General features: G+C 39.3%; 1 protein-coding gene across 1 annotated transcript in view; it reads left to right on the plus strand.

Moving 5' to 3' along the window:
- The window catches only part of LOC134608634 (beta-Ala-His dipeptidase-like), a 50,075-nt gene that overhangs the window by 20,006 nt on the left and 16,421 nt on the right, over positions 1-13,648 (plus strand). Inside the window, exons 5-7 of the mRNA XM_063451618.1 lie at positions 5,005-5,087; positions 5,467-5,664; positions 5,855-5,939. Coding sequence (XP_063307688.1) covers positions 5,005-5,087; positions 5,467-5,664; positions 5,855-5,939 — 366 coding nt within the window. The remainder of the gene's footprint in view (positions 1-5,004; positions 5,088-5,466; positions 5,665-5,854; positions 5,940-13,648) is intronic.

The raw sequence follows: 13,648 nt of genomic DNA on the forward strand, positions 1-13,648 counted from the left end.
TGGTGGGAGGGAGCTACCTTGTACCTAGAGTACGATTTACATTTTGTTGAACACTACCTGTTAGACCTGCATGCATACGTATATATAAAAACCTCACACCACTCCGTATTTAATCATACATACTGTCTAAAAACTATGCTTGTATTCATGTATACCAATGTGATGAAACGTTAAACTGTTGCATACTCGTGAGTGGGTTGAGGCAAAAATAAAGAATTTAAAAAAAAGAAAAAAGGAAAAGACAATAAAGAAGAGCTGCTAATGACTGCAGCAGGTAAAGAAAGAAAGTACTTGCTCTAAACCAGGCCACCAAGGCTGAATGTTTTCTTTTCCTGTGAACTGAGGGTATTTAGTTTTTTGATTTATGTCCCTTGTAAAAAAGAAAAATGCAACATCATTGTAAATGTAGAATAGTGGTGCAGTTTCTATATTTTATCTCTGGAAGTGTAGTGTTTCAAGCTGCACATCCAGACTCCTAAAACCATGACCATTTCAAAATAGGTGGCTGGAGTAACCCTAATGATGCTTTTAAGAGTGTTTCAGGATCGGTTTTAGGAAAGTCATCATCTGCATAGAGGCCATATTTATATTCCAGTTTTTCAGTTCCATGAAACATTTGGAGAATAGCTAATGGCATTTTTCAGAGAGTGAATATAACGGGGGATACAGTGGTGCTCAAAAGTTTGCATACCCTTGGAGAATTGGTAATAATTGTACAATTTATAAATAAAGCATGAGTGAGCAGGTAAAACACATTTCTTTTATTTCTTATGGGCTTCATATTCAACTGTAGGTTTTAACAGAATGGCACAATCATAAAACAAAACATGGCAACAAATAAAACAAAATGACACCTTTTCCAAAGTCTGCATGCCCTTAGTTCTAAGTACTGTGTATTGCCCCCTTTAGCATTAACAACAGCGTACAGTCTTTTGCATTAGTTGTCCATGAGGCGCCTAATTCTTGCAGGTGGTATAGCTTCCCACTAGTCTTGGCAAAATACCTTCAGCTCATGCAAAGTCTTTGGTTGTCTTACATGAACCACACATTTGAGATCTCGCCAGAGTGGCTCGATGATATAGAGGTCATGAGACTGTGATGGCCACTCCAGAACCTTCACCTTTTTCTGCTGTAACCACTGGGGGGGTCCACTTGGCCTTGTACTCAGGGTCATTGTCATGCTGGAATGTCCAGAAGCGTCCCATCGCAGCCTTGCTGCAGAAAAATGCAAATTGTCTGCCAGTATTTTCTGACAACATTCTTCATCTTGCCATCAATTTTCATTAGATTCCTCGTGCCTTTAGATTTCACACCCCCCAAAAACATCAGTGAGCAACCTCCATGCTTCACAGTATTCTTTTCACTATAGGCCTTGTTGACCCCAAATATAGCGCTTATGGTTGTGACTATAAAGCTCTATTTTCGTCACGTCACTCCAAATTACATTGTGCCAGAAGCTGTGAGGAGTATCAAGGTGTTGTAGGGCATATTGTAACTGGTCTTTTTTGTGGCATTGGCGCAGTAAAGGCTTCTTTCTGGAAACTCAACCATGCAGCACATTGCATTGCCTCCCGCATTGTGCTCCTTGAAACAACCACATGAGTGTTCTTTCAAGAGCAGCCTGTATTTCTCTAAAGGTTACCTGTGGGTCTTTCTTTTCATTCCAAACAATTCTTCTGGCAGTTGTGACAAAAATCTTCCTGACCTTGGCTTGGTATCAAGAGATCCACAAATTTTCCACTTCTTATTAAGTGATTGAACAGTACTGACTGACATTTTCAAGGCCTTGGATATCTTTTTATATCCTTTACCATCTTTATAAAGTTCAATTACCTTGTTATGCAGGTCTTTTGACAGTTCTTTTCTGCTCCCCATGGCTCAGTATCTAGCCTTCTCAGTACATCCATGTGAGAGCTAACAAACTCATTGACTATTTATACACAGACAATAATTGCAATTTAAAGGCCACAGGTGTGGTAAATTAATCTTTATTGTCAGTTTAACCTGTGAGTATCACCTTGTGTGTTTGTAACAAGGCCAAACATTCAATGGTATGTAAACTTTCGATCAGGGCAATTTGGGTGATTTCTGTTATCATTATGATTTTAAAAAGGAGCCAAACAATTATGTGATAATAAATGGCTTCATATGATCACTATCCTTCAATAAAATATTTTCTTTTGCATTATCAGTCATATTTCTCACTAAAATTCTCAATCTCTCTCTCTCCTCTGGTATATTTCCATTGCCCTTCAAACATGCAACTGTAACCCCAATTCTAAAGAAGCCCAATCTTGACCCTAACTCCCCATCCAACTATCGTCCTATCTCGCTACTGCCTTTTGCATTCAAGATCCTTGAAAGAATTGTATATGCGAGATTGACAGACTTCCTCGAGTCCAACTCTCTGCTAGACCCACTTCAGTCTGGTTTCCGCGCTAAGCACTCTGTGGAAACGGCACTGACCAAAGTATCCAATGATCTACTCGCTGCAAAATCTTGTGGTCACTACTCTAGCCTAATTCTCCTTGACCTGTCTGCGGCTTTTGACACTGTTGATCATCAACAGCTTCTTCTCATGCTCTCTCCTGGTTCTCCTCCTACCTCTCCCAGCGCTCTTTCAGTGTTTCTTTCTCTGGATCTGCTTCTTCTCCCCAACTCCTCTCTGTTGGTGTTCCCCAAGGTTCAGTCCTTGGTCCCCTACTGTTCTCCATCTATACTGCCTCCCTTGGTAAACTCATTAGCTCCTTTGGCTTCCAATATCATTTCTATGCAGATGACACGCAAATCTACCTGTCCTCTCCTGATCTCTCCCCGTTCCTCTTGACTAGTGTCTCTGACTGCCTCTCTGCTGTTTCTAACTGGATGGCTGCCCACTTCCTTAAACTAAACCTGACCAAAACTGAAATTCTGGTCTTTCCTCCCTCAAGTGTTGTTACTCCTGTGTCTGTCTCCCTCCAAGTCAACGGTGCTACCATCAGCTCCACCACTCATGTTCAATCTATCGCCAAATCCTGTCATTTCCATCTCAAAAACATTGCACGCATCCGCCCCTACTTAACGCCAGATGCGACTAAGGTGTTGGTCCATTCCACTGTCCTTTCTCTCCTTGACTACTGTAATCCGCTTCTCAGTGGTCTTACGTGCTCCTAACTTGCGCCGTTACAGTCCATAATGAATGCGGCGGCGAGGCTCATCTTCCTGTCCGCCCGCACCTCCCATGCCTCACCCTTCTGTCAGTCCCTACATTGGCTTCCTATAAAATATAGAGCTCAATTTAAAATTCTGGTTCTTGCTTTGAAATCTCTACATAATCCTGCTCCCACCTATCTATCCTCCCTTATACACAATTATGTCCCGTCTAGGCCCTTACGATCTGCTGAAGACTTACGTCTATCTTCCTTCCGTACTCCCACCTCTGATGCTCGCCTTCAAGATTTCTCGAGGGCTGCACCGTTCCTGTGGAACTCGCTTCCCTCCTCCGTTAGATGCTCACCCAGTCTCCACTCCTTCAAAAAATCGTTAAAAACCCACTTCTTCATAAAAGCGTATCAATTAAACTGTTAATAGCTCCCAACTGGTTCCTCTTCTGCAACTGTCACTAGTCTAATACTATCCTTACCTTTTGTGTCATTTTACCCCACTCCCTCTAGCATGTAAGCTCATTGAGCAGGGCCCTCAACCCCTCTGTTCCTGTGTGTCCAACTTGTCTGGTTACAACTACATGTCTGTTCGTCCACCCATTGTAAAGCGCTGGGGAATTTGACGGCGCTCTATAAATATCATCATAATAATAATAATAATAATATTTTCAAAATCAATGCAAAATTTCACAATTTCGGCCAGGGTATGCAAACTTTTGAGCACAACTGTAATTTAAATTTCTGCACTGCATATTTTGTTAGAACAACATGCATGTATCAGCAGTTTCTGGGCATCTATAACCATTTCTCCTCACTGAAGTTGTTATTGTGAATTCTCTATCGCAGCCCTACTTTCAGTGTTAAATCACTTTCAAATGGTTTAACGCTAAATAAGGGTTTCTGGCCATCCATAGTCCAGCCCCAACTAGCGGTATCGCGAAGGCAAAGATTACACACTTCTTTAGATATACCAATTCCTATTCAGTTCAGTTAGTTGACAATCTCACCCAGTCATTATTGCCCAATGTTTCATTTAGCATTAAACCATTAAGAAAAACAATGAATGGAGGAATGAGGCCATAGGACCCCAGGCACTATAAGTATGTCAATTAAATAAAGTGGTTAAACTGCCTAGAAAGTCCCTTTAAAGGGTTACTGCAAGCAACATGACTACTTAAGTGATTTGAAGTGGTCCTGGTACCTGGAGTCTGTATATGAATCGCTTGTTTTCAAACTCTATAAAATACCTCTACTTGGACCTCGCTGTTGCCACACCGCTCCCCATTCTGCGCCGACACTTCACCTACACAAGCCAACCCTCTTCATTCGACCGACAATGAATCTTGAGCTGCCATGCCCAAGCATTCGGCTGATGCAAAATGCTCATGCATTAGATGGTTGGCACGTTGATGTAGGAGGAATCTATGACGCGGAACGCTTGATTCCACCATACTTAAAGTCAAAACGTTAGTTTCTACACACTTTTATCCAATTAATATTAATCATTCCAATGGTTCCCCAATTAATCATTACAGACTTGAGCCAATTTGAATGCTTCTATAACCTCACTTTCTTGCCCTGTCGTGATCTAAGTAGCCTGAGAGTGCGTTCATAGTGTGTTTTCTGATTTTGACTTGGCTCTGTTGTTTGACAACTTTATTTCTCGAGAATCCATGACCTTGGCTTTCTGTAGTCGATTATCCTAATCTATGGTCCGGTAATATGTGCTGTTTCTATTTAAGTAGTAATTGCCTCTTGCTTGGGTTTCGGGGTAGTACTATAAAAAAGTGAAATTTAGGCTACTTCTAAAAACTGGTATTGTTTAACTGATCTCTTGTTTGTGTTTTCTATTGTTATGAAGGTAATCTGTATGGCAGAGGTACCTCCGATGATAAAGGACAAATTCTGGCATTATTGCATGCTGTGGAAGCAGTTAACACAATTGTACGTAAAAACCACTTAGTAACTTGAAACAAAAACTATGTACTCTGGTAAATGTAATTACATTTTAACCCAAAGAAGTTAAGGACATTTCCAACATTCTTAGCCTATATTTAGCAATGAGGTTGTACATTCCACATAATATGTTTTTTTGGTGCATGTGATCAATTCAGAAATAAGTAACTGCCCTTTAGTCTTGTGCAAAAGAGTCAGATATTATTTACTTTGCCCCTTCATTCTAACTATTTTCTCACTAATGCAATATGGGCCAGTTTGAGCCCCTACATAAAAATAGTTATCAACAAGTACTTATTTTGACCCAGCGGAAAGATGTCCCTGCCTCATAATTAGTTGTATTATTGTACTCTGATGTCACTGACAGGGCCTTCCAGTAAATGTGAAGTTCATCATTGAAGGAATGGAAGAAGTAGGATCCGATGGACTCGACAAACTTGTTGAGGATAAAAAGGATACTTTTCTTTCCAATGTAGACTACATTGTAGTCACAGATACTCCTTGGCTTAGCAAGAAACCTGGAATCACTTATGGAGCAAGAGGAAACTGTTACTTTACTTTAGAGGTATGTTTAACATCATGTGACTTGTATGGAAAACCCTGAATGACAAACATTAGGAATTATTCATTGTCAAGTGGTGCATATGCAAAGCTCAAAAGGTATGCACATGGAGGGAGGGCATGCCAGTGATTTAAAATTATTCATACACTAAATTTGCGATATGATGGCTAAAACTGATCTATTTTCCTTATAGGTGCAAGGCGCACGGAGAGATCTTCATTCTGGTGGCTTTGGAGGAACAGTTTATGAAGCTATGAGTGACTTGATATATTTGCTTGGTAATTTATTTTATTACATTCAAATGATTCGATCACAAATACTGTATGTCAAAATCTGATTGTAATTACAAGACCCGAGCTATCGTTATTGTAGTTAGTCTGTGAGGTTACATGTCGTGTATATTTATGTCGCTTTATGAGAATGGTTGCTGGGTCAGCCCACATGTTCACTTTAGGCTATCAGGTAGATGGCATTTTGTACCTATGTCTAGAAGCAATTAAAGTGCCACCCGTTAGCATACAGGGGGTTACTATGTGCTGTAGATAAAAAAAGGAAACAAGCCAGATTAAGCATAATGTAGGTTTTAAACAGGCTTGGGCTGCCCCATTAGTTTGGTCTAGCAGGTAATATATTGCATAGGCTGTTAGGATAAACACAGATAAGAATTAAAGGCACAGACTCAGCAAAAATTAAAAGAATGTCAGGTTAACCTCCCTGGCGGTATGATTATGTCAAGAATTTTGTACCAAAAGCGGTTCCATTTTTTTGCATTTGAATTACCCGCCCAGTTCCGCCCCCATGTCAGGCATGTCAATCAAATTTTAATTAATCAAATCACATAATTACGTTAAAAGATTATTTAAATATACATGTAGAATTTTAATATATATGCATTTATAGGTATTTAAATTCTACGTGTATACTAATGTAATCTTTTATGTAATTATATGTATTTATCTATGTATATATATATTTGCGCTTATTTGTATTTTATATATATATAGATATATATAGAATGTCATTCTAAGTGTATTTTGTTACCGATATATATATATTAATAACAAAATACAGTTAGAATGAAATTACATATGCATATATAATTTATATTAAATTTTGTTTCAATATTTTATTTCTTTATTTTATTATTTTATTTAATTATTTTAATTATACGTATTTATATATAATATATATATATATGTACATCTATTATATATATAATATATATATATATATATATACACATATTATATATATATATAAAAATATATTTAATTTATTTTTACACTTGTCTTTTTTTATTTTTTTTATACTTCCCACCAGCAGGGGGACTGTCTGATATTTCAAACAGTCCCCCTGCTGGCAGATCCACAGCCAGCTATAGAGGGCCATGTGATCGCTCTTTGAGAGCGATCACATGGCCCCCGGGGGCCTGATTTGCCGTGGGAGGGCTGCCTGGGCTGTGAGGCAGTCCTCCCGAAGCGGATCGCGGCGGAGGTAAGTAAATCTTATCTACCCCGAGCGTGACTCGGGGTTACCGCTTCTGGCAGCGAAAATTAACCCCGAGTCACGCTCGGGAATACCGCCAGGGAGGTTAAGGACTGTTACTGTGCTAGTGTGCATAGTGCAGTTCTTATATTAGGAGGCATGGTGAGGAAGTCCAGCTATGGTGGAGTATGCCTGACAGGCTCCAGTCTTATGCCTCCGCTCATCCAATCACACCTGGGGTGTCAGAGGCATGGAGATGGTTAAGTGCCAGACGTTGTCGGGGGGTCGGCGATGTCCCGGAGGGCAGGGTCCGGTTTGGAGACGTGGCGTTGTGAGGTGATTAGGGTTGATCGTTGGGGTCCTGCTCATTTTTCTCCCCCGTTGTCCTTGTGTGGTGATGGTGGTTTGTGCCTTGAGCTGCTCAGAGTTGTCCGCCGTCATCGCCCTGGAGCTTGTTAGAGTGATGGGCAGTTGGTGCTGGCGGGACTTTGCTGCGTGCAGCCCTTTCATGCCAGAGGGTCGTGCACATGGCTGCCGTGTGGCGGCCATCTTGAGGGGCAGGGCGGCCGTTGGAGCCCAGGTTGTCACTGCAGTAGCTACCCATGGAGACCGGGATGAATCCCCCTCCCCAGTCCAGAGGGCGGAGGTGGTAAGCTAGACGCCGGTTGGAGACCCGGGAGGGCTTTGGGCCCTGTCGGGTTACAATGGCATGCAGGGTCTTGTGAGGTATCTCCGTGTACCCAAGCAGCTGGAGGTCACTGTGGGCACCGATATGGGTCAGTGGTAGCTTTTAGCTCCTAGTTAGCGCCAATTATCAGGCCCTGAAGCGGGAGCTCAGACAGAGCACATCTGATCCCATCGGCGGTCAGGCCCCGCCCCCCGAAACAGTATGTTTTTAATGTATCTGCAATTGGAATTAAAAGAAACTAATTCTATCCTAGGAGATATTTCATCTCATTCATGCCAATAGGGAGCAGATGAGCCTTATACATTGGTTGGTAATGAAAGCATACATGAGTAATAATACAAATAACCATGAGACACACTGTTCATTAATTTATCCCTCTCCTATGGAGACTAATGTAAATTACTTTCTCAATTCACTTTATAATGTAGGTACTCTCTACCTAAGTTCAAGGAAGAAGTAAAGCCAAGTGTTATACGTGACCTCTATTTATGAGAACATCACAATATGCATCACTGCCCAATTTTGCAAAGTACCATTCAGCATTTTTTTTTAATATTAGTGTTGGCAGAACATTTAGAGAGGCATTTATTAACCAGCTTAATAAGAAAAACACAACTAAAATAATTAACTATGTATGGGGGGGGGGGTTACAATTATAACTGTTCTGTTATAGTTTTTATTATTTGAACATAAACTACTAAAATTAAAAATAGCAAATACAAAAGCGCCACAGTGGAAATTTGTTAATAAGAATGCACATGTAAGTATTGCACTCAAGATAAAGCAAGTAAACCCCTTCAGGACGGGTGACGGACGAGGTCCGTCATCCTGGGGATACCCTTAATGACGGGTGACGGACCTTGTCCGTCACGCGGTAAAATTAACCCCAGATCGCCGCAATCGCGGCGATCGTGGGGTTAATGGTGCTCCGGTCTGCCTCTGTATTAGAGGCAGACCGGGAGCACCCGATAGTGCTGCCCCAGCACATGTGCCCGCTCTGACAGCATGTCAGAGCGAGCACATGTGCTCTCTATACTTACCTTCCGCCTCCCTGCACTTCCGGGTTCACTGTAAAGTGCAGGGAGACGGATCAGTGCTGATCCTGCCCCCTAGTGTAAAAAAAATAAAGTAAAATTAAAATCCCACCCCCCTTTACCCATTTTAATAAAAAATTAACCCCTTCCCTGCCAATTGATCACTGACTACAGTGATCAATTGGCAGGGATTACATTTTAATATGATCTGATTTTTTTTTAACCCCTGAGGGTTAATTCTTTTTTTTTTTTAACCCTCAGGGGTTAAATTTATTTTATTAATTAATTTAACTATTTTAAAATTATAAATTTAGCTAGCTGGGGAGGGTGGAAGTTAGTGGGGAATTGGGGGATTTAGTGTTAGGCTAACTAGGGGTTAACATTAAAAAAGTTTTAAAATAAGCTTTAAAAAGTTAACAAATTAAGTTAAAAAAAGTTTTAATAACGTTTAAGTAAAAAATAAAAAAAATAAACCCTTTACCCAGTCCAAATAAAAATTAACCCCTTCCCTGCCAGTCAATCACTGCCTACAGTGATCAAAATACAGATCACAGTATTATACTGTGATCTAATTTTTTTTAACCCCTGGCGATTAACTTTTATTTATTTTTTAACCCTCAGGGGTTAAATTTATTTAATTAACTAATTTAAATATTGTATAATTAAATATTTTGCTAGCTGGGGTGGGTGGGAGTTATGGGAAAATGGGGAATTTACTGTTAGTGCTGCTTACTGCTAGTTAGGGGTTAACGGTAAAAAAAAAAAATTAGAAAAATGTTAAATCTGTAAAAAAAAGTTTTACGAAAGTTTAGAAAACTTTAAAAAAATTAATAAGCAAAACAAAAGTTTAAAAAACAGTTTTAAAAAGTAAAAAAAGTTTTAAAAAGTTAAAAAATACATTTAATAACGCTCATTACCACTACACCTGGTACAAGCTAGCGGAAAAATTATCCCACGCTAAGGTTCAAAATATGCCTTTTGAAATACCCTGGGATGTCTTCTTTAAGAAATGGTATGCCTTTGTGGGGTAGTTTGGCTTATATAGCCTGGTAAAATACTCTAAAATGGGACATGGGCACAGCGTAAAAATTTAAAGTTTGAAAAAAACTGGAATGACTATGTCCCAAATGTGCCCCTCCGATGTCCACATATACCTGGCAAAGGTACATACGGGGGTATTTTTGTACTCAGCTGACATAGCTGAGCAACATATGAAGTATTATAGAGTGGTGGTACACATAAGGTTTGCAAAATATACTGTGCAAACTCACTTTGTGTGTCAAAAAGGCAGAAAAAACGCTTATTACCACTACACCTGGTACAAGCTAGCGGAAAAATTATCCCACGCTAAGGTTCAAAATATGCCTTTTGAAATACCCTGGGGTGTCTACTTTAAGAAATGGTAGGCCTTTGTGGGGTAGTTTGAATTTAAAACCTGCGAAGATGCTTGGAAATTGCACATAGGCCCAGCGTCAAAATTCAAAGTTCTGTAAAAACTGATATGGCTTGGTCTCCAACATGGCACTGTAGCTTCACAAAATAGTGCCAAAGACATTCATTGGGGATGTCTTTTTACTCAGAAGACTTAGCTGAGCATAATTTGGAAGTTTTTAACTTAGTGGCACATATGAAATATACAAAATGCCCAGCAAAAATGCAATCCGTATGTAAACAAATGCCCCAAATTATTTTTTACCACATACTTTGGCATATATTGGTGAAAAAATGGGGACATGCTAAGGCACAATATGCACCTTATGATATACCCTGGAGTGTCTACTTTTACAAATGGTAGGCCTTTGTGGGGGTTTTTTGAACAGTCAAACTGTTATATTACCCCAATTGGAAGCATAGGCTCATTAAATCCATCTCTCAAAATGTGAATACTGAAAAGGACAGGTCTCCTATATGGCACTGTGGCTTCACAAAATAGTGCCAAAGACATAAAATGGGGGTACCGTTGTACTCAGCAGAAGTAACTGAACACACAATAAAACTTTGTACAGGAATAGCACACACCAACTTTACAAAATACCCATGAGAAGTTCTTTGTTATAAGTTTGTGTGCGAAAACCCCCAAAAAACACAATTTTACTCCAATATTTAGCAGAGGTTGGCGGTAAAATGGCTACGTAGAAAGTGTCAAAACAACCTTAGGTAAATAGCCTGTGATGTCTACTTTATATAAATATATACTTTTGTGTGGCAATTTTGTTTTCTTTTATGGCTATTAAGCTTACAAGACAAACATACCAAATTCTAAAATCGCTTCACATTAAAAGTATATTTTACTCCTTGTGCTTTGTGACCTGTAACTACCAGAAAAAACTTAAAATCCCAGACACATTATATATTCTGTAATTCAGAACAACTAAATGAATTTATTTTTAATTACTTTCCTTAACCTGCACTAATTGTGCACACATTATTATTGCAAAAACTGTAAAAAAAATCAAGATTTTTCATTTTTTTTGCATTTTTCTGTATTTTTTAATAATAAATAAGCATTTATGTAAATATATGTTACATCAAATTAAAGCCCTTTCTGTCCTTTAAAAAACGGTATATAATATGCGTCGGTGCAATAAATTAGTAAAATGCAAATTGCAGTTGAACGCAAACAGCAAAAAATGCTTGTGTCATTAAGTGAAAGACAAGCTTCTGAAGCTGTGTCCTTAAGGGGTTAAACAAACACAGTGTGGATTTTTGGTGATATGCTTTAATTACTCTATTACTCTAAATCAGTCTTTAATCAACATATTACTGTTGGGAAAAATAAAAGCAGTAGAAATAATTTGTTGACATCTCTTCTTTGATTTCTTTGCTTTACTTTGCCCTTTCCCCTGTTGCTTTCATGAATAACGAACTGCCTCTGTTGGGAAATCTGATGTACTTTACTTGCATTGGGAATACACAGTGTAAAGGACTAAATCCAGATTGGTACCTGTCCCTACAGATGGCATTGCCACCTGTTAGGCTATTGTTCCGATATTAAACACTAAGGAAGAGTGAGCTTGCTCTCAGAAATGCCATGTAATACCTTGGAAACAATAAACATAACTCAACTTGTGTTTTGTTTCTGTATTCATTAAATAAAAACATCAATTACTGTTCTTTTACAAAAATTCTAGCAACAGAATTTTAAAATGATCCAGTATACATGATGAGAAGAAGCAAGTAGTATTGATTATATTTGGAGAATGCACCCTACAATGTTCCAAATTACTATATTATAGTCATTACATACATCCAACAAGATAGACATGGTAACATTTGACACATCCAATGTCTTTGTCAAGCATCCTTTGAATATTAGTAGAATTATCCCTATTTGGGACCCAAAGCCCGATTGATTTCTTTTATAAATAAAAATGACTGCTTTACTAATTGCTCTCAAAGCTGGGTTACCCAGGAAGCGACATAGGCAGACACCTAAGCCAGGGCTCAGACAGGGTATAGTGGGTCAATGTCTACACCTGGAATATTGGCTTTGTCTGTGACGGGGCCCTCCCTGAACAAGCAGTAAGATCAAAAGAATTCCCTGCTCACCCTAACACCCTTTCACTGCATCAAAGTGTTGTAGACTGTACTTCTATTGGTTCCCTCACAATCCCAACACTTGTCAATGACTGAGCTTCTGAATTGCAAGGGACTGTTTAAAAGTTAACTGCAGAAGGGGAAAAAGGACAATTGGTAGGGAGAACCCACTCGACACACACAACTTCCTTCCCAGCACACTACACTCAGCTTGCATACACAGCACATCCTTCCCCATACACAACACTCAGTCTCACCTCCACACACAAAACTCAGCCACCACAATCACACAACCAATAATAGCCAAGGTCAGGAATATAGAAATACAGATAAATTAAATAATAATCCGGGTCAGGATATCAGAAATACACAAAGGCAAATACAAGCCAAGGTCAATATCACAATATCAAGAGAGACTACTATAAGCACAAATATGTATCAAGACAGAAATCAGGGCAATGAATAAGGCTAACCATGTTTCTGATTGGTCCATCTCATCTTTACCACTCCAAACTGATTGATAATGGGGTTGCCTGGATGATGTGGTCACTTTAAGGGCAGGCATGACGTCACATCATTTTAATTCATAAAAGATGCGCCATTCAAAGAGGCAGCACCTAATATTAAGCAAGGAAGAAAAAACGGCTAAGAGAATTTCGGTCCGTGCGAAATAGCTGTTTACTGGGCCGATTGGTAAGTATTCCCTGTTCAGTCCATGAGGAGAGGAGCAGCACTGCCATTCAGTTCTGCGGCCCGACTAGTGGAGCAGCGCGGGCGTCAGGATTAAGTAAGTACATTACACCCACATATAGCACTTACCTCGACGCACTCAACATTTAACACCAACACCACACACAGCCACATTCAGCCTTCTCCACACACACACACAAACACTTAACCACCACGCACTCTCTCACACTTATAATAATCAGCTGTCCCATTCACAAACATAACAGAGCCCAGGGGTCTAGGAGGGGGTCCAAATCCATAATCCTGCCTAGGGCACTGGGCTATCTTAATCTGGCTTTGATTTCTATAGGCACTTTTATTTTATCTAGGAATGTAGCTAATGCAAATATATAGATTTTATAATCAGTAACACCTCTCGCTCTTTTTAACATTGAATGAGAATATAATGAAACACAATGTATAAATGAAATTTGGGACACATAAAAATCCACTACTCAATTCATATCACTTGATTTAATGTTTTAGACTAATGTATGGATGTATTTCTCACCAC

This window comes from Pelobates fuscus, chromosome 4 (genome assembly GCF_036172605.1).
Source record: "Pelobates fuscus isolate aPelFus1 chromosome 4, aPelFus1.pri, whole genome shotgun sequence".
Lineage (NCBI taxonomy): Eukaryota > Metazoa > Chordata > Amphibia > Anura > Pelobatidae > Pelobates > Pelobates fuscus.